Source organism: Schistocerca cancellata, chromosome 2 (assembly GCF_023864275.1).
Source record: "Schistocerca cancellata isolate TAMUIC-IGC-003103 chromosome 2, iqSchCanc2.1, whole genome shotgun sequence".
NCBI lineage: Eukaryota > Metazoa > Arthropoda > Insecta > Orthoptera > Acrididae > Schistocerca > Schistocerca cancellata.
In genome coordinates, this window is record NC_064627.1 from 786,311,955 (window position 1) to 786,334,835 (window position 22,881).

Genomic DNA, 22,881 nt, shown 5'->3' on the forward strand with positions numbered 1-22,881 from the left:
GTTTTATGAGATGTTAAAAATTGAAAACATTTGTTATTAGGATATTCTGAGTGACTATTCAAAGTACTGATTTAGGTCTCTACTTTTATAGTAGTTATGAGCCTATGTGGTATAGGTGTTTTTCTATTGTGGTGAGGATATTCTTGTTCACATTTCTTACAGTTGGGGGTCCATATTATGCCTAATTTGTGTGAACAGCTCAAGGAAATTATGTACATTTACTACCTGGTTCCAGTTGCTCATCTGGAACTTATTACTTCTAGGAGATCCATTTTCTTGCCTTTGTTGGTGGTATGTAGTATCTGTAAGTATCTTCATTCTTGGAAACAGTGTCCCTGTTTGTGTCCTTAGGAAAAGATTTGCAACCTGATATGAGATTGTGCCTAGGAAAGGAATGCATGCAAGTATTTTCTTTGCTGCTGGAGATTGTTTATTTACAAAAGCTGATTTTTATACCTATAATTTTACTATGAAGATGGTCATTTACTTGTGACATATCCGTTATTATTAGCTATGGTTTTAATAATATTAATTTCAGTTCTCTCTGGCAGATGCACTAAGGGAAGGGTTTTTGTACAGTTTAAAATGGATCTGAAATAAGCCATTTTGTGCTCTGTACGATGGCATGAAGAATTATTTATGACATCTGTGGTGGTGGGTTTTCTATGAATTTCAAAAGCATGTTCTGATTCAACTTTTTTATTCTATATTTTAAATGGGTAATGACACTGAAAAATTTGTTTTCCAAACGGTTAACATAAATGTCAGCTGAAGATGGGCATATATGCCTGAAACCAGTTATGCCTCTAAAACAAAAGCATTTGTGGCTGGCTGCATTATTATCCAACATTTTCTTCATTATTTAGCCCCATAACATGAAATGCCGAGTTATTTAGTTTTTTTATTCTGACAGAAACTTAAAATCCCCTGTGTACTTGGGCACCTTAAGGAAAGACCTTGCTTATATCTGTTTCAGCACTGATAGTCACTTGTTAGGCCACTAGAGAGCATCTGGCACTACATTTTTAGCCTGGCTGTCATGTTTTGTTGAGGTGGTTGCTACTAGGTATCATCTTTACTGTGTGCAGCTTTGGAGATTTGACCACTAAATGTGTGCTTTCAGACTTTCTCCTGTAGTTTTGTTTAAGCAATGTTTTCAAAAAGGGATTAATAAAGTGATCCTATGTTTTGACACTAAATTTTGCAGCTCAGAAAGTGAACAAGAATGCGATATTACAGTGCTCACCAGTGATACGAGATAAATACATCTACTGTGCTCCAGTCAGCTCCTCTAATATTTATGTTCACAGGAAACAATTGTGAAATGCATGGTTAGATTTCATCTCTACACAGAAACTAACAAATGACTTCAAGTTTCAAGATGTTTCAGATAACATGGCTCTAAGCACTATGGGATATCGAATTTTAAAAGCCGCCTTTATATGTCTATATGAATGTCATTCATTACAGGATGTTTTTCACTAATGAAAAAAAATGATTTGTTAGAAATAATTGGAAAAAAAATCATTGCAGGCTTAATGTTTTTACAGAAGGATACTTGTAAAGATTACACTGGTTCCCAGCCCAGTTTTGAATACTGATAATGTTATTTAGTGGATAATACAAAGTTATCCAAAAGATATCGCATGAAAGCTGTGAACTGTCAACAAAAGTGTTTTGATAATGTCCTCAATAATATCCACTAGATGCTTCAGAAAATCATAATACCTTCTGCAACAGTTACAGCATTGTGCTGAGAGAGTGAAAACATATTAAGCATTTTTCCACAACAGAGCAGGCACTGTGATTATTTCAATGGGGACCATATTGGCACAAAACTAGAGAAAGCATTTGACAATGTAAAATGGTACAAGATGTTCAAAATTCTGAGTAAAATAGGAATAAGCTCTTACGAAAGATTGGTAATATACGAAAACACACACACACACACACACACACACACACACACACACACACACACACACACACACACACACACACAGACAGAGAGAGAGAGAGAGAGAGAGAGAGAGAGAGAGAGAGAGAGAGAGAGAGAGAGAGAGAGAGAGAGGGGGGGGGGGGCAGGCAGACTCACCTGTTTAGACAACAGTAATCTCTTTGCTATGACAGATCTCATATTGGAGACTGCGATATCTGTGTAAGCCGCACCAGGTGCACCGGATGGAACATGAGCTGCTGCTGCAGCACCTGCCGGCATAGCAGCAATATCCTGTGCCTTAATGGAGCCATACAAACCACTCCCTTGACCCTGTAACACATTATAATGCAGAAATTGTTAACAAGTATTTCCCATAATGCCAATATACAATGCAACAGCGTGACTACAGTGAAATTCAGGTGCCTAATGATATACTACAATAGCACAGAATCCACTGCATCTCTTAAAAATAAGTCGAAAATATTCACCTGTGCCATTATTCCAAGTGTAAGAAGAAGTTAACTACAACCATAGTACAACTATATATTCGTGGAATGATGCCATATCTGATTACGTAGAATGTGCAACTAACACTGAAGCAGAGAATCTGATGTTATTTGTGTATTATCAGTCACAGCTCTCAATAACCTGAGGGTTATGGACAAAATATTTTACTAAGAATTGAAGTTAGTGGCTTCAAATTGATAGGCTCACTCTTTCAATGGCTGCCAACATTTCATATTACTTTTTTTGTCTTGATGGCGAGACAACAGCAGAGTTCTGCTGTAGTTAAAAGCCTGAATATAGTGTTGTGGCAATGAAATCAGAAACATGATTTTCCTTGGTCTAACATTAACTTTTAATTCATATGAATTCTTATTGTGGGGCATCGCCACACCACAAAACTTAAATCTCAGCAAGAAACTGCAAATGTATGAAAGAAGACTACACAGTAACACGATATTTGGATAAGCTTTTTGCCAAAATTAGTAATTTCTTAATCTTTTTTGGGCCTTCATGTTATTAGTCACAGATACAAAATTTTGCAGTTACCAACTAAAACTAAATGTTTTACATTAATCACTAAAAATTTTAATGGTACCACAAATACTTTTTAATGCGAGATGAAGCTTTGTAGCCCAATACAGTGCCAAGTTGGAGTTTTGTATACAGCAGATATCCAACTCAAGAGACAGTACACAATTCCATAGAAACCTTTTGCTCAATATGGAGTGGCGAAAGAGCTCTGCATCATATAGACTCAAGCTGATTGGCCAGATCTGTTAACGTTCAATGAGGTTATAAATCCAGACAATTAGACACACACTGTTTTGAGGTGGAATTCTGTACAGTTCACGACTGAATAATGTAGTAATGTAGGACTTTGAATAATTTCTGTGACTTATCAACTGAACTTCCAGTATGTTTTGTCTCTTCTATAAGTGTTTGTGGCACAAGACAAACTATTCAAGAGATGAAGGTATGACTAGACTGAATTTTTGCAAATGATGTGGTGTTACATCTATTTTTGTGTATAACTGATGACTGTTGAAATGGAAGCAACTTGGAAGAAGATAAGGGTGTTTTCTCTTCAAAGGATGTTTCTTCTGCTCTTATAAAAGCGCTTAGGTGCACAATAAGCTGACCATTTCAAATACTGAAACTAAGAACTGGCTAAACTTAGGAATGGCTACAAGATCTCATTTGAAAACTTTTGTGAATGTAAAAATGAAATGTGGTAATGTCTATCCTATGGTCTGAATGAATTCTGAAATACATACAGCATAAATGACAGCAATCAACAATCATATGTACAATTATTAATTTAGGATGGCAAAAATGGTCAGGAACTAAGGAACTTTGACAAAGAGTTAAAGTTTACAGAAGGCTATGTGTACATTGTTGGGAAAGAAGTAAAGGTATGCAGAATTTTCAGTTCATAATGAAACGTACCGGCAGAAGGAGAATAGTGACCACTTTTTATAATAGGGAAATAAACAGATCCATTATAAAACTGTCAGAGAGGCTACTATAAAAACAAAAAAAGAGGCTACTATAAAAACAAACACCTTAACAAGGGTATCACTACTGGTCATATATCAAGTGGTGGGAAATATGCTTAAGGGTAAGAAAGATGGAAAATATGAATTTATGAAATATCAGTACAAGAGACGACAAAAAGAAAGATTGAAAGAACAATTCAAAGTTAAAGAAAATTAAAAGTAAGGTCAGTCATTGAGGTGTGGTGGCGTACTAGATACAAATAACAAAATTAACTGTGTTTCAACAATGAAATATACACTCAATGTTGTCGATCTATGCCATTTGTGATGCTAATTTCAACATGTCTAAGAGTAAAGGTTTCTTTTAGATAACTGGTTAAAATTTCTGGAGTGTAATGCGGTTTTGTTTACAACGATGATGATACGGAGGGAAGAGAGAGAAATCTGGTGTTGACAGCCTACTCTTCTTGTACAGCAGTAAAGGGACCATCAAGTTTAACATCCTCAACTGACAGATGGATCACTACTGACAATATCACAGACCCTTATTTCACTGGAGACTGCAGAGAGTTTTAGAATTTTACAGACAGCATTGGCACTATTATGATCAGAAATTTTTCGTAACCACGTCTCTTTCTATTGCTGCATAAATACAATCACTAGAAACATTTTCACCACCACAATTCGCACAGCCTACTTCTGAGTAGAGCCCATTAACAATTATAAATGTTGGCTACAGAGGCAGGTTCCATAATACGATTTTCTGTGGTGACTATTTGATCTTGGCTTTAAATCAAAGCTTATGTTTTACCACTGCACATTTAAATATTTGTTACGAATATAGGAATACTTGTAAAAAATTAATAAAAGACTAACAGTTAACCTCCACTAAAAAGAAAATTCTCTGGCCTTTACTTCCGCATTTATAATGAATAGCTTCATAGTTTTGCACCTTTATGTAGTTATTTGATTTACACACTAAAAAAATTATTATCTGATTAATATTCATTAAAAAGCCACATAAGTCTGCAATAAATAAATACAAGATTACCATCATTAAGAAGTTTGGGATGATCTGTCCTAACAAGGGAACCTCCCCATAGCACCCCCCTCAGATTTAGTTATAAGTTGGCACAGTGGATAGACCTTGAAAAACTGAACATAGACCAATCGAGAAAACAGGAAGAAGTTGTGTGGAACTATGAAAAAAATAAGCAAAATATACAAACTGAGAAGTCCATGTGCAAGATAGGCAACATGAAGGACAACCTGAGTTCAGGAGCGCCGTGGTCTCGTGGTTAGCGTGAGCAGCTGCAGAACGAAACGTCCTTGGTTCAAATCTTCCCTCGAGTGAAAATTTTAATTTTCAGACAATTATGTGATGCACATGCCATCACCAGTGTCGTATAGAATATATCAGACGTGTTTTCCTGAGGAGGAATCGGTTGACTTATGACCTTGCTATCAAATGTTATCGGTTCCCGTTAGAGAGGCACGTCCTTTCGTCTACTAATCGCACAGTTTTGCGGTGCGGTCGCAAAACACAGACACTAAACTTATTACAATGAACAAAGACGTCAATGAACGAACGGACAGATCGTACCTTTGCGAAAAAAAAGAAGTAAATTTTTCACTTGACGGAAGACTTGAACCTAGGACCTCTCGTTCCGCAGCTGCTCACGCTAACCACGGCGCTCCTGAGCCTATGCTGTCCATGAAGTTGCTTATCATGCGCATGGACTACTCAGTTTGTATATTCTGCTTATTTTTTTTCATAGTTCCACACAACTTCTTCCTGTTTTCTCGATTGATCTGTGTTCAGTTTTTCAAGGCCTATCCACTGTGCCAACTTATAACTAAATATGAGGGGGGTGCGATGGGGAGGTTCCCTTGTAAGAAAAGGTTTCCTTCTCTTACAGTTTTCAGTTAATCACACAATGAAGTTTACTTTCCTTGCTACTACAATCAAATTTTTATTGCAGAATGTCCAACAGAGAGATTGTATTCATTTTCATTGATGCAGCAGATTCTTAAGTATGACAACTGAGAAATTAATGACAGTCAGTATCCCAACCAATGTTTTCTTTTCAAGTGTCAACATGAAAAAAAGACAAGATTTAACATACATCACTAGTTGGGTAAAGATGTGAATGGGAACCAGCCTTTTTTTCCAAAGGAATCCTCCAGGCATTTTTCTTAATATAGATAAACAATGGAAAATCAGTATCTGGATGGGGGTTTGCACATCACTACTCTTGAATCGAAGTCCAGTGCCTTACTGACTGTGCCACCTTGCTCTATCTCTAACAAGAGGTGAAGGAAAGAAGTATTTAAGAAAGTCAAAAGCACCCAGGCCCTACTCCAAACTGTATGATAGAATCTGCACTTTTCTGTTTCCCTCCATGCCCCTTCCCCCACGTGTCACTTTCTTTTGTAGCTATTAATGTTGTTAAGAAGATGAAATCTCATTCATTTGTTGCATTGTAGAGGATGATTAATGTTAAAAAGTTTTCATTTATTTTTATACAATCTGCATGGCAATCTGGTCAGAGTGTCATTGAAATATGATAAAGGGAATGTACAAGGTAACTTGAGAAATTTATTTATTTAAGATGTAGTTGGCCAATGGTGTTTTATTACAAATTCGGAACTTGGGATTTCTTTTCCCCTGCCAGTTTACATTACTTTCATCCCTGTCAAAGCTTTGTGAAAAAGGCCAAGTTGAACTTTGGTACAGATTCGATTGAAGTATGTATTCTTCAATATTATGAGAAGGAAAGTTGCTACTCACACACACGACTGCGATCTCAGGCAACTGAAACCACACTGCAAGATGCAGCACCAGTGCATAATGGGAGTGGCGACTGGGTGGGGGTAAGGAGGCTAGGGTGGGGAGGGGGAGGGATGTATGGTGGGAGTGGCGGACAGTGAAGTGCTGCAGGTTAGATGGAGGATGGTGGAAGGCAGGGGGTTGGGGGAGGTAGCGGAAAAGGACTGGGTGTGGTGGTGGAATGACGGCTGTGTAGTACTGGAATGGGAACAGGGAAGGGACTGGATGGGTGAGGAAAGTGACTACCGAAGGTTGAGGCCAGGACGGTTACAGGAACATAGGGTGTATTGCAGGCAAAGTTCCCAGGTGCGCAGTTCAGAAAAGCTGGTGTTGGTGGGAAGATTCCTATTGGCACAGGCTGTGAAGCAGTGATTGAAATATTTGGCAGAATGTTCAGCAACAGGGTGGTCCACTTGTTTCTTGGCCATTCATGCAGACAGACAGCTTGTTGGTTGTCATGCCTACATACAATGCAGCACAGTGGTTGCAGCTTAGCTTGTAGACCACCTGACTGGTTTCACAGGTTTTTGTTGTGCCTATCTGCGACTCAGCATCTCCGCTATATGGTGACTAGCAACTTCCCTTCTCATAATATTGTCACATTCCATTCTGGATTCTCCATTGATTCATCTTTACATTCTTCCCTATAGCTACCAACTCAAGCATGTTTTATGAGGGATAAACATCAAAATTTAACCATCACCTCAACAAAATAAAGCCATGTAATTAACTTTTTTTGGTTTGTTTGCAGATACATGTCTACAGTCCTGGAGCACACAAACTGCTACATCACTGCACCAAAGCAAGCCACTGCAGGAGCCTAAATAAAATGATGCAGCCCACTAATGAATTTGAGATCTGTTTGCTTTCCTACTCTAGTTTCACACTACAGTACTGCAGTGAAGGAATTTGTATACTACCCTTCATAAATCTGAGCATGGAATGGTGTTTGTGTGGTGCAGTGAGACCTCTGGCAATAGCCAATATTCCAGCAAATTTTGTGCCAGCCTGAAAAAAAACTGCACCCTAGTATACATATAGCACTGAAATATTCTGGCAATAGTGACCAATGCTTCTGATAGAACAGGATGCTAATTGTCAATACTGCAAATTTTAATTGTACCATAGGTGAGCGCATAAAGCCAATAAACTACACTCCCGGAAATTGAAATAAGAACACCGTGAATTCATTGTCCCAGGAAGGGGAAACTTTATTGACACATTCCTGGGGTCAGATACATCACATGATCACACTGACAGAACCACAGGCACATAGACACAGGCAACAGAGCATGCACAATGTCGGCACTAGTACAGTGTATATCCACCTTTCGCAGCAATGCAGGCTGCTATTCTCCCATGGAGACGATCGTAGAGATGCTGGATGTAGTCCTGTGGAACGGCTTGCCATGCCATTTCCACCTGGCGCCTCAGTTGGACCAGCGTTCGTGCTGGACGTGCAGACCGCGTGAGACGACGCTTCATCCAGTCCCAAACATGCTCAATGGGGGACAGATCCGGAGATCTTGCTGGCCAGGGTAGTTGACTTACACCTTCTAGAGCACGTTGGGTGGCACGGGATACATGCGGACGTGCATTGTCCTGTTGGAACAGCAAGTTCCCTTGCCGGTCTAGGAATGGTAGAACGATGGGTTTGATGACGGTTTGGATGTACCGTGCACTATTCAGTGTCCCCTCGACAATCACCAGTGGTGTACGGCCAGTGTAGGAGATCGCTCCCCACACCATGATGCTGGGTGTTGGCCCTGTGTGCCTCTGTCGTATGCAGTCCTGATTGTGGCGCTCACCTGCACGGCGCCAAACACGCATACGACCATCATTGGCACCAAGGCAGAAGCGACTCTCATCGCTGAAGACGACACGTCTCCATTTGTCCCTCCATTCACGCCTGTCGCGACACCACTGGAGGCGGGCTGCACGATGCTGGGGCGTGAGCGGAAGACGGTCTAACGGTGTGCGGGACCGTAGCCCAGCTTTATGGAGACGGTTGCGAATGGTCCTCGCCGATACCCCAGGAGCAACAGTGTCCCTAATTTGCTGGGAAGTGGCGGTGCGGTCCCCTACGGCACTGCGTAGGATCCTACGGTCTTGGCGTGTATCCATGCGTCGCTGCGGTCCGGTCCCAGGTCGACGGGCACGTGCACCTTCCGCCGACCACTGGCGACAACATCGATGTACTGTGGAGACCTCACGCCCCACGTGTTGAGCAATTCGGCGGTACGTCCACCCGGCCTCCCGCATGCCCACTATACGCCCTCGCTCAAAGTCCGTCAACTGCACATACGGTTCACGTCCACGCTGTCGCGGCATGCTACCAGTGTTAAAGACTGCGATGGAGCTCCGTATGCCACGGGAAACTGGCTGACACTGACGGCGGCGGTGCACAAATGCTGCGCAGCTAGTGCCATTCGACGGCCAACACCGCGGTTCCTGGTGTGTCCGCTGTGCCGTGCGTGTGATCATTGCTTGTACAGCTCTCTCGCAGTGTCCGGAGCAAGTATGGTGGGTCTGACACACCGGTGTCAATGTGTTCATTTTTCCATTTCCAGGAGTGTACAATGATGGCAATGGAAAATTTTACACCATGAAGCACCAGTTCAATATTTACCAAAATTTGTGAATATGTCCATCATGTAACAGGTATTGAGTGATTAAACTTTAATTCCATTAAAAATTGATGTCCTTCACTGTGAGGGGCAAGACAGGAGATGTGAAATGTGCTCTGGGCCCCAAATGTGAACTTTTTTTAATTATTTAAATTTTAAAAAGAGGCTGTCTTTTTCGGAGGTCTGTCTCGTTTCTGCTGAAGAGACAACAGCCTACCACCATGCTGGAATAGTCCGAATCATTGCCTGCAAAACCATCCTGACAAATCACACCAGAGGATCATCTCACAAGACTGAGGGCTCTCGGACCTTCAGATGCAAAATTACTCTCTTCTGTTCTGGGTCATTGCCAGAGCAGATGTTAAATGACTTAGTTCTCTTTACCTCTGCACTTTCCTTCTCCTCCAAGATGGGCCTGAGGCTACTTAAGTTATCATCTCTTGTCCCTTTGGCAATCCTCACCATGTAATACATATGTTGAAATAAACCAATACATTTCTTTTTTCTAAACATGATTATCTTATGTTAATTTGAAGCTCGCACCACTTTCCAATTCTGACTACATCCCAGCCCACCAGCAACTGTGCAGTATTCTGGTCATAAAGGGTATGACAACAGGGTTTATCCATGTTGCCGCATACTGGCAAACACTCAGCCACCCTTCAACATTTAGGTTGTCATATCCAATAACTCATCCCACGTTTCCAGGAGTTGGGATATATGGGTCTTGATAATTGCTGCTTGCTTTGTAGAGGACCTGACCTGTCAGACGTAATGGGGTCACTCTGACTGCCACAAGCAGAAATGAGACTCACTGCCGGACCCGGCCAATGATGCCAAATGCTTATTTCATTTTTACCACAGAATGCTAGTCTATATCCCAACTGACTAACTCTGCACCACATAGGTCTATTTTGTTTGGCGTTGTGTCAGCAGTTACAAAACATGTGGCAACTAGATCTCAATCCAGCTTCCAATAATTGTTCCTGACAGGTTGTGGTGATTCTGCCTGTAACCTCAGTCAGAATTTCAGCTGTTATCTGGCTATCTGTCAGGGCCCTTGAACACTCGTATCTTCTCATGTTGTAGCCCTGCTGTAAGGATCTGTGCACACTTTTCTTGCCACACTTTTCCTCAGTCGATCTTGTCAGCCGTCATTCTGCAGTCAATTGTCTGTGCAAACTGTTGGTACGATGTTCTCATGTCCCTCGTGCCAATGATTTAACCATTCTCTAAGTCCAACAGATTGCAATAATTTGCATGTAAACATTCTCTGGACATGCTGTGTTGCAATCTCCATGCAAAAAGTTACAGTAACATTAAACACACCCAAAAGCCACAATGTTCTCTCAACATTCAGTTGCAGGAATGGCTCTTTTCTGTACTGAAAATATGCTCACATGAGGATGAAATTTTAATTGACATATCCCTTAGGAATGGAAATACTGGAGTATCACCTTAGTGGTGTTCGATCAAGGTATTCATTGTGTATTTTCCATTTCCATCAGTAGTGCACTACATATGGTCTATGAGTAATAAAAACATGAAGTGTCATGATGAAGCAGAAATTAAAAAGAAACTAACAATCAACTCACAGTCAGTTGAACACCTTTTTCTGTTGCAATTCTCCTCGCCAAGGGGCTAGCATAGACCCTCTCTCCTGCTGGTGGTGCTTGGGCAGGTGGTGCCACAGGTTGTGGTGGCGGTGGTGGTGGCGCTGCTGCTGCTGATGGTGGTGGTGGAGCAGCTGCTTCTGGGGATGGAGCAGCTGGTTTTGGTGCTGGTGCACCAGTATCCACAAAATCTTTAAAAGCTGCCACATCTGCCTCATTCGCCACTATTATGCAGACAAGCTAAGGCATAGAAACAAATTCACATCATGTAGTACATAAATTAAAAAAAAACTGCTTTTTCCTATAAAAGTAAAAGTCTAAATATTCTTTAACAGAAAACAAAGAGCACAACGGAATAAACATCTCTAATGACATAGCATTATGTATGTGATAGAAACAATTTTACACCTACGTTGTGAACAATATAGCAATTACCAAAGTTTTCCAACACTAATATTTCTGTACAACTTCAATGAATAACTGAACAGAAGTACTTCAAATATCGATGTCAGGGTTTACAAAGGCATTCCATAGATTTCTGCAGGCAATCTTGCATGTAGCCCTGGGAGATCTATCAAAAATTTCACTATATGTTATTGACATAAAATACTCTGGGTAGGACAAGGGAGGAGGAGGAGGAGGAGGAGGAGGAGGAGGAGAACTTCCTCCCCCACCCTCCTACCTCCGTGTTCCCCTGTTTCTTGCCCCAAGTCTTTAACACAACTGTAAAGAGTCAAAGTCTACCCAGAACATCCCTTTAGAAGTTAACTCCCAGTACTACCGATGAAAATACTTAAAACAGAAAATACTCCTAACTTTTGGAACTATATTTCCCTTCATTCGAGAGGAAAGGATGATTGATTTGTCAAGACAGAAAAAAGGTGAAAGTCACTCAACAGGATGTTGAAAGAACCCAAGTTGCTGTGCAAAGAAAGGGAGACAAAAGTAAATGAAAAGACATCAGAAAAAGGAAGAGGTATAAGTACATCAGATCAAAAATGACAGAAGAAAGGAAAATAAAAATTATAAAGTATAATGCAGCTAAAGACTACAAAGAAAGAGTGCTAGGAACAAAAATAAAATGGGGTGGGGGAAGAGGGCAGTTAAAGTAAAAATAGAAGAGTAGATAAAATTCTGCACTTGCAAGAAACAGCTGTTACTGGTACACGACTGTTTCATTTCTTCCTCATGTATAGTGAAATTCTATTTCTTAACAAGTATTATGAGATGTTTTCTCAGTCAATTATTTATATTGTCATGAGCAAAATGCTATGTATGTCTACAAAGAGTGTAATACAAATGTAATACGTTACCCACTGCCATTACTTTTGGTGTCACACAATGTTACTTACACAACGACGAAATGGTTCACTAACACAGCTAACTTATATGCAGTACTTGACTCTTATACGAGTTGAAATAGAAGTCCACTTTTAAAACAAAGCCATGACTGTTATTTTACACTCAAATTTTACACACTGAGACAGCAATTCAATCTGACTCAGGTTCAAGATTGTTAATTACTATCTAATAGTAAAGAAAATTTATTATAAAACAAGAAACTAATAGATAAGCTTACTCTCGACACCTTAGATGCAACAGGGCCACAGGCATGCCACTAAAGATTTCTACACCATATGATCATTCACCGATTGCCTGGTAAACATTTTTGCTTCCTCCTGATAGGAAATATTCACAAGTTACAATTGGAAAAGCTTAGCCACTACAGCGAGTGACACCACACTGTTGCCCGTGGGCTGAGGTACGAGTATGCACCAGCTCCCCACCACTTATAGCAACAAGCGGCGGCCATCGCTCTGACGTAATATGGTGGGCAGCTGTCCGGCAACGTTTATGACCTACACACATGCATTTTGTACTAACTAGAGTACACCAGAAGATTAGTTTCCTTCATAAAACACTCACTATATCCCCACTTGGCAAACAATTATTGAAATGTAAAGTTAAAACATAAAATCTGTTATCAAATAAACAGTTATGCACTTTCCTAATGGTTAAACAAAGTCCAATATTAGACTGCTCAGAGCTCACAAGAAACCATTCTGCACAATCCACCATACCAATCCTACCATGTAAGCTAAACCTAATAGCTTTCTTTGGATAAAGCAAAATATTTCTAGTTTCTCACACGACCTGACACTGTTGTGTGATTGAAGAAGCAGAACCATAATGGACATAGTTCTGAGTAAACACAAGCCTACCAGCCCCATTACAAATTTCAGTTAACACTTCCTGACAGATTTGGCTCTCTTTTCTGTCACTGTAGCAGGAGTTATTAACGGAAGTCTACATTTTATAGCAAGGGCGCCCGCTAAGGTGTGTGTGTGTGTGTGTGTGTGTGTGTGTGTGTGTGTGTGTGTGTGAGAGTGGGAGAGAGAGAGAGAGAGAGAGAGAGAGAGAGAGATTGACTGATTGATTATAACACACCAATATAGCCAATATAGTCAAATCCTACCCGAGTAAATGTACTCCTAATAGAGATTTCAAACAAAGCAAAAATTGCATATTAAGATACAAATATCATGAAGTTCTACTTAGGATACCATGCAAGTAATACCAATTACCGATCGTGTTCAATAATGCTTCACTCAAATTAGGGCAAGAATTGCCATTTATTTTGTAGCTGCAAATAATGTATGAGGACTTCAGCATCTGAAAGTGACTATGCGTAACCAGATTATCAATCTGCAGTACTTCCAGTAGCCTCCTTACATCACAAAACTTAATTGAAGTGAATTATGTGCTTTGTTTATGTAACTATAACATAAAACTACTGAGTATTACAATCTGATATTGATTCTACCACTGTGCCAACGAGCCAGGTACATTTTCGAACGTGTTTCAGCTGTGTGAGTATTGTTTCATCATGAAGACACTGGACAAGCAGCTCACACTCCAGAAGTATGCTTGCCACCACCACGACACTGGATCCTGCTGATTACGGCACATACCACTGGTATTGTGCCACAGAAACCATGCCGAGCCTCACTTAGCTGCAACATCCAGCACCTTTACATAACACAGTTAGAAAACTTTGGAATACAGCCACAATCTCCCCTTTGCACATCAAAACAGCTTATTGATTTTACCAAACACAGTTATACGTGTCCTCAAAAAATACACAAAAAACAACACTTCAAGCTACTTTTTATGATTTACAATGTCAACTTGCAGTTTTCAGACTTCAAGGTAAGTTCGTCTCTGGAAAAACAACTGCCACCACCTGCAAGAATATCCAGTGCAGCACAACAATTCATAAGATATCGCAGGTAGGTTGAATACATCACTGCAAAGGCCATCAATGATGACCTGCAGTAATAAAGAGTACAGGCCTTTACAAATGTCTGCTTGTGTCTGTGTATGTGCGGATGGATATGTGTGTGTGTGTGCGCGCGCGCCTCCTTATCTAAATACTGTAAATTTATTTGCTTTCACTGAGACATGCATGCAGTGCACTTTACACAAAATATACTTTTGATGCTGAATCCAAGCACAGTGTGGGTGCCATAATGCATGTTACTTCAATAATTAAGGTACAGTAGTAATCCCCAGTAAAATGGGAGATAGCAAAAGATTAGCCCATGAGAACCACTAGCAGTTACCTGCACAAAAATACATTCAGAATCATTGTCTTGGTGATGCCACAAGCTCTGTCACATATGTCAAAATATGGCACACCGACTTGCGAAGAACTTGCTTAGTGGCCATACTACTGTGACTTTAGGCAAACAGAAATGCCGAAACACATAGTCTATCGATTGACGTGAAAATTATACACCTATTGATTTCTGCGGTAGATCGAGTAAGCTTTGATTGATTCTGATGACATGTTTATTTATGCTACTGATGGGGCACAGTGCATATGCATCTGTTCTCCTGGAATTGCCAGTCGGCACCCACAATTGCATGCTGCTGCAGTTAATTTTTTTGACCCTCTCACTTTCATTGCTTACCCTATTGCCATGCTGTCAAGCTTATTCTCAATTGCTTTCTTCTGTAAATGAGGATCTAGCTGGAGTGATTGGGGCTAATTTCTCCAACAGTACCAAGACTAATGCATTCTTTTCCAGCCACATTATACCGAGGTATCACTCCTCTCTTTTTGCAGTAATCCATCTCGCTTACTCAGGTCTTGCCATAAGGCACCAACAGTGTCCTAATAAAAGAAATGCCTTACAAAGATGTCGAGTGCTTCGCATTTCAGTAATGCATGCCTAACCTCAAGGGATAGGAATACAACTTCACTGCTTGTTGGTTGTCACGAAATTGTGTTCCTTCGTCACTAAGTTTACTACCGTACAAATTGCTGAATGGCACACTCAGAATTATTCCAAACGAGTGGTCATTTCCAATGTTACATCTGTATGTGTAGTTCTACTAGTCAATGGCTTCTTTGCATGGATTTGGTATACATATGGCTACTGTAAACCCCGCGAGCCACCAATACAGGTTGTACTACATTCCCATTCAGACAGTGAATACCGTGGATAATGTCAGATGAGTCACACTACTTCACAGAAACGGCCCTACCAATAAGTTAAGATATAGTGTTTCATGTAACTGTCTACTCAAATTTTATGCAAATCTGTTAAAAACACTTTATGGAAAAGTAGTTTTCCGATACCAGGAGTAAAAACAAACTATCTATTTGTAATTAAAATGCTTGATACCTGGTTTGATCAACTGCCAATTATGTCTCTAACAGGGTCATTCTGTATTCGTTCCTATCACTTACTGTTAGTTTACCCCTGTTTATTGTGAGTCACTTGAGCCTCCATTGATGCTATTCCCGCCTGCGAGTGTTGCAGTCGCTGGAGCTCGATACACTCCCATACGGCCAGCCAGTCCTCTAATCATCTCGACTCCAGGTCCGTATTATGGTGCCCAGGTGACAATGAACTTCAGCTCAGCTACAGCCCAGGTGGTCGCTGCCACTGCACCCACCACCACCTTGGCTCCATGTACACGGTCGACTACCGGCTGTTGCACTGACTCTGATGACTTCGCAAAGTGTGCAGAAAAAGACATTATATTACCAGATATGTCCAATTATGAAGGACTCAAGTGACACCAATGGATAATGAAACTGTAAAGTAGAAACACAAACTTTGTACCCCCTGCCCCTATTGCATATTTCATGATCAATTTTTTAAAATGAGAAGTTAAGCCTCCATTAGTTTTAAGACCCTTTTTAAGTAAAAAACACTAAATGTTTGTCGCCTTCCAGGTATATCAAAAGAAAAACACTGTTTTTTGAAGTGGTCATTAAGAGTGATCAGTATCAGAAATTATAATGACCACAGACCCATAACCAGCTCTCTTGGAAAGGGGAAGGAATTTTACATGGTAATGGGTAATAATGGTAAATTTTTTTTATTGTATTCTACTCCCATCATTTTAACTTGGCCTTAGGCAGTGCTGTGAGCAGTTATGTAAACTACTCTGCAGTACTTCTGACTGGCTCCCACGCTATTACGTTGTGCCAGGGACGCTGTCATGGTACTGCTGAGAGACTCGCCAGCTTTCTGCCACAAACCCACCAATGGGGACAACTGGGTGCCGTCACGTGAGGTTCGCAAGAGGGTTGGCGAGGTAACGGCCAGAACAGTGTGTGTCTCTCTTGCCTGCCAGCTTTCTTACCCTCTGGATGTATCCACAAATCCTTCCTATTGAGGGTGAAATTCTCTTTCCATACCACATGTGGTTCACTCTGTGGCCGTAGCCAGTTTGTATCCCTTAGCGGTGGGTCTTGGGAATAAAACCCATTTTTTCCCTGAATCCTGACATTTCTCATTTTATATGTAGGAAAAACACCCTGGATGCCCACCTGATACCATCCTGACATGCACAGTTCTTACATACAACATCTACGGAGGAAGGGCTATGCTAATGCAGGCTAAGTCCAGGACAGGATGAAAAGATACTGTATGTAGGAGAATAATTCCCATCTCTGGAATTTGGGTTAACTACAGCTCTAATATAATAATTTTATTGCAGTGGGAGGAAGCAATGTTTCCAGTATACAGCCACCTACATCTGGCAAGGCCCTGCATGTACCTATGCATCGCAGCAAGCATAACACTTTTTAAATAATAATGATTTGCTAGTGTCTGGCTCCATCACTTGTCTCGCAGAAATTTCAAATCGCCAATGTGTTGTAAGGAGGCCCTCATGTTTCTAATCATGGTTTAGAGCAGGGGTGTCCAACCTGTGACCCACAAGCTGCATGCAGCTCAAAGCAAGTATCAATGTGACAAGAACTGAGCACCTATCACATGACCGGTAAAAATTAATTGATTAATTTATCTTCTGCAAAGTTGTGATAAATGGAATATTTTCAATCTGAAACTCCCACCACACAATGCTACTCTCTTATTGGTCCTTCCTGTACTTAACAATACCACCCATACTATACTATACCTAAACCGCTCAAGTGTCTCATTCTAATAACCAACCAATCCATCAGATGTGCTGCTCTGTTATCTTATGACTAATTAAGTTGCAACAGTGAAACTAGAGATTTAGAGATATATAATGAAATCAATTTATGGAAATAAAAGGGAATTCTGTGTAATATCTGGACAATTGCAATAAAGAATCTTTTTCAGTGTAGTTCTGATTATTATACCATGGTAAAAGTTAGAAATATTCACACAGATTACCATTATTGCCAATGTTTGCTATTTAAAACTATCAGTTTAATAAGTCACAGCTGCAAAATACTAACGCAAATTCTTTACAGATGAATGGAAAAACTGGTAGAAGCCGACCTTGGGGAAGATCAGTTTGGATTCCGTAGAAAAGTTGGAACTCTTGAGGCAATACTGACACTACGACTTATCTTAGAAGAGAGATTAAGGAAAGGCAAACCTATGTTTCTAGCATTTGTAGACTTAGAGAAAGCTTTTGACAATGTTGACTGGAATACTCTCTTTCAAATTCTGAAGGTGGCAGGCGTAAAATACAAAGAGCGAAAGGCTATTTACAATTTGTACAGAAAGCAGATGGCAGTTATAAGAGTTGAGGGGCATGAAAGGGAAGCAGTGGTTGGGAAGGGAGTGAGACAGGGTTGTAGCCTCTCCCCGATGCTATTCAATCTGTATATTGAGCAAGCAGTAAAGGAAACAAAAGAAAAATTAGGAGTAGGTATTAAAATCCATGGAGAAGAAATAAAAACTTTGAGGTTCGCCGACGACATTGTAATTCTGTCAGAGACAGCAAAGGACTTGGAAGAGCAGTTGAACGGAATGGACAGTGTCTTGAAAGGAGGGTATAAGATGAACATCAACAAAAGCAAAACGAGGATAATGGAATGTAGTCGAATTAAGTTGGGTGATGCTGAGGAAATTATATTAGGAAATGAGACACTTAAAGTAGTAAAGGAGTTTTGCTATTTGGGGAGCAAAATAACTGATGATGGTCGAAGTAGAGAGGATATAAAATGTAGATTGGCAATGGCAAGGAAAGCTTTTCTGAAGAATAGAAATTTGTTATCATCAAGTATTGATTTAAGTGTCAGGAAGTCATTTCTGAAAGTATTTGTATGGAGTGTATCCATGTATGGAAGTAAAGCATGGACGATAAATAGTTTGGACAAGAAGAGAATAGAAGCTTTCGAAATGTGGTGCTACAGAAGAATGCTGAAGATTAGATGGGTAGATCACATAACTAATGGGGAGGTATTGAATAGAATTGGGGAGAAGAGGAGTTTTTGGCACAACTTGACTAGAAGAAGGGATCGGTTGGTAGGACATGTTCTGAGGCATCAAGGGATCACCAATTTAGCACTGGAGGGCAGCGTGGAGGGTAAAAATTGTAGAGGGAGATCAAGAGATGAATACACTAAGCAGATTCAGAAGGATGTAGGCTGCAGTAGGTACTGGGAGATGAAGCTTGCACAGGATAGAGTAGCACGGAGAGCTGCATCAAACCAGTCTCAGCACTGAAGACCATGACGACGATGAAGAATTATCTACCAATTCAGGAGAAATGGGGAACCATCAGTATAACCACGTGAGTTTTGTGTTCACAAATTACACAAAAATGACCATTAAGTTCAGAAATTCTAACATTCACAAATAGCTGAATGCAACAACTGCTGTAGACTGGTTGGAGATGTGGCAGTTTACAGTGTATTAAGAAACAGGAAACAACTGCGTGACATTATATGCATCTAAGGTAGTACTGAACTCTAATGCATAATAGCTTTGTTGTTAATGGACAGTGGTAGAACAGTTACTCTGAAGATGAACAAGTAATGATGTAACATGCATGTGACCAATACGAAGGATTTTTAAACATGTCTTCAAGATATATTGTCAAAGAATAGTTTGTGGCAGCCTATCAAGTTTGTTCCATAGGCTGGGAAGAAACCACTGTTTTAAGTGCTGTCCTTACTGAGGTATGAATATCACCTCTATTGACTATCTTCTGAATGTCAGAGTGAGAAAGCACTTGCTCAGTTGAACAAAAATGGAGGCAAAAAATATGCCATAGTTAAACGAACCTTCACAGCTGTCAGGAAACCAAAGAACAACTTAATTGGTACTGACGAGATCACGTGGAAAAGCTAACAGAAGATACAAATTTTCCCAAACAGTACTGAGTCTTTATAGCTGCCGTTTTATTTGCCTACAACTTCACATATACCAAAAAGACGAATCACGAAAATAAGTGTGCCAAAGTTTGCAGGTACTTTTATCAGAGCAAGTTTCTACTATCCCATCACTGCCCTATACCTGTATCAGAATATTCATCAATTATTGATTGCACAATTTTATATTCCAGCAGCTGCTAAATTTCTGACCCTTGCAAAGGGGGGGGGGGGGGCAAAGACTTCTTGTTACCATGAACTACATGCCTGAATGAACAAAAATAATGTGCCTAAATGACAACAAATGAGGTTTCGGAAAAACACAACAGTGTGGTTTTTTATCTCTCTGTCTTCTTAATGAGCCACAGTTTTGCATGTAATGTAGACAGTCTGATCAAGAGGAGGTGTTATGTCACAAGACCTGACTTACAGAGATCAGTGAACTGAGAGTATTGATAAAATAAGATGGAGAAAATGTGCCGATGAAGAGATAGCAGCAGAAGAAGTGTGCACCCAAAATATCTTCCACAATAAGTGCTAGTGTGAAAGATGTATCCTCCAATTTCCTTTTTTCCTCCCTCTGCATTGACATTGAAAAAACTGAAAAGTCATTCAATGTATTGTGGGTGATAAGGGCTATTTACATTTATTTCAAGTGCAAGGAGGTAAGATTTGTGGATTGATGTCTCGACTGGAATGGAGCCTAGCTTGGACTCCCATTTCTATGGGGCAAAACAAATGGCGGGTGTTCCCTCCCTTCCAATTCCACCTCATTAGTCAACTATTACAACAGAAAACGTGAAGTGCTTTCAGTGTGTCATCATCTAGAAACTATGGCAATGGTATGTCATGAAGTAATCTATGCTGTAGGTAGGTCAAGTGGGTAGGTCAAGTGAATACCACTTCTCTCTCTCTCTCTCTCTCTCTCTCTCTCTCTCTCTCACACACACACACACACACACACACACACACACACACAGAGAGAGAGAGAGAGAGAGAGAGAGAGAGAGAGAGAGAGAGAGAGAGAGAGAGAGAGAGGGGGGGGGGGCAGCAAGGGAGGCAGTTTGGGGGGGGGGGGGAGATCATCTGTGGAACAGGCAGATAAGTTACAGGGGGAGAAAAAGAAACTTTTCTTGGTGAATGTCTTTTAGCCTAACCACTGTTGTTCTCTATGGTTAAAACATACATACGAAGGCGGACATTGGGGATCTGGAAACACATTGCTTAACACAGATGTTTTGATCTATAGTAAATGTTAACAGCATATCTTTAAAGATAGAATACATACTTCAACAGGGAGACACTTGTGCCATGGCTGAGAAAAAAAAAAAACAGTATTTTTTAAAATCCCACCCCAGCAAATTTTTATGGGTTTCAGTGAGATTTTTGGGTTTCTTTCTGTGCTGATGATTAAATAGTTCAATTTAAATTCATATGAATTATTTATTGAAAACAATAACCCCTTCTTACAACTACTATATCTGCGCCTCATCTCTTACACTGCCAGCACTGCATCCACTGACAAAATCATTTGCACCTACACAGATATGTGGCCCAAATTAAGGATTAATTTAGGAGAGAAACGATCTGAGAAAATAGTGAAGATTGATAAATTTCTGCACTTAACTAAATTGCACTTTACAGAAATTATGATTCCATATCAAGTTAAAGTTTTTTTTCTGGAAGCAAACATGTTATTTAACAGTGTTTCTTATATTGTGCGAAAAGTTAAAACACAATACTGACAAAATAAATTCTTGTGGTGGTAAGTAGTTGCCTTCAATAAATATGGTGACTCTGTAATTTTTGTAAAGCTAACTATGAAACATTTTGTATGGTAATGTTCATAATTAAGAATAGTTTTTTTAACAGACTTTTTTTTGGGTTGGATTAAATTACAACGACCATGTCTTGTGCAGAAAGCTCCGGTTGCAAGGATTCTCCAATGGGATGCACAAGGTCTAGTAGGCCTAAAACAGACGGAGTTACTGACACATAAGGAAATCAATGGCTGGTAAAATTTTAATATAGTTTGCCAATTTGCTCCCCAAGCAGTGTTTTCAAGGAGGTGCAGAGCACTTAGTTTTGAACTGCTGCACATGGTGAAGCAGCAGGCCTAAAAAGCTAAATTATTCTACCAGTTCTGACAGATTGAATTCAGAGTATGGGTGGGCATGCCCCAGAATTTCGTAGGTGAAAAACTATATCCATGATCCTGGGAGCGTGTCCATGTCTTCTCAATTGTCACTTGATTATATTATGCTGATCATATTCTGTCTAATCAAATTTTGTTAAACGTCATCAGGATACTTTGTTTGCTTTAACCACCGAGGTGGTGAAGCATTTGTTGTGTATGGTACCTGGGTTTGGGAGATATCTTTATACTGTGTTAGGGCACTGTTTCAATCCGTCTGTGAAAGGTCTTTTATTGGTCTCTGTCAGGTGTTAAAAAAACAGAATGTACTTTCTGTTAAATTTCGATTTGAAGTAATTATTTTTTTGAAGCTGATACTTTGGCATGGTATGCCATGAGTAATTCTACTTGTGTAAAAGGATTGATTTGAAGTCCTCCTCGGTCTGAAACTCCAAGTATTCCAGCTAGAAAAGAATGTCCATTGTGTCAAAAGTTGTCTGTTGCATGTGCATTCATTGAAGCAATGCACTGTTCCCAAGAAACCCCCTTCTGTTCCATAAAGCTCCTCAAATGTTTCTGTTGGTCTCAGCTATTTCTTGAGACCACCATGACAAAATGTGTATTGAGTTCTCAGTTTGTGTACAACTAAACAATGTCTCGCATGTTCCTTTAGTTCTCAAAATTACAATGTTAGCATCAACAGATGTAGCAAATTTAGTTGTTTGTAACATAATGGAGTAAGGAAGTCTAAGGTCTTCGTTTTTCTAATTTTGATATCTTCCTGAAAATCATCCAAGCTGCTGTATACTAAGAAACCAACCATGCACCTACAGAAACATGAGGTGCAATTTGCACGATATGCTGTGAGATGATGTGGCCATTTGGATGCCCTTTTAATAACTTTACTTTGCACTTGTCTCATGATTGAGAATGCTGATGTGATACAATGTATCTAATGCCGCCTTTGAAAATGACGGCATATTGAAACGTGTAACGTTATTAAAAAATAAAAGTGTGGTCAAGATATAAGCAAAGTTATTAATAACAGGTATGAGGGTTTCAAATAAGACTGACTATACATTTTAGTATCAAGAAGCTGCACAGAACCTTTCTGTGTAAAA

At 40.0% G+C, this 22,881-nt stretch overlaps 1 protein-coding gene across 1 annotated transcript in view; it reads right to left on the reverse strand.

Moving 5' to 3' along the window:
- The window catches only part of LOC126162644 (dihydrolipoyllysine-residue acetyltransferase component of pyruvate dehydrogenase complex, mitochondrial), a 73,775-nt gene that overhangs the window by 41,415 nt on the left and 9,479 nt on the right, over nucleotides 1–22,881 (reverse strand). The window contains exons 4-5 of the mRNA XM_049919281.1: nucleotides 10,995–11,252; nucleotides 2,096–2,269 (exon numbers count right to left, since the gene is read on the reverse strand). Of these exons, the coding sequence (XP_049775238.1) occupies nucleotides 2,096–2,269; nucleotides 10,995–11,252 (432 nt within the window). The remainder of the gene's footprint in view (nucleotides 1–2,095; nucleotides 2,270–10,994; nucleotides 11,253–22,881) is intronic.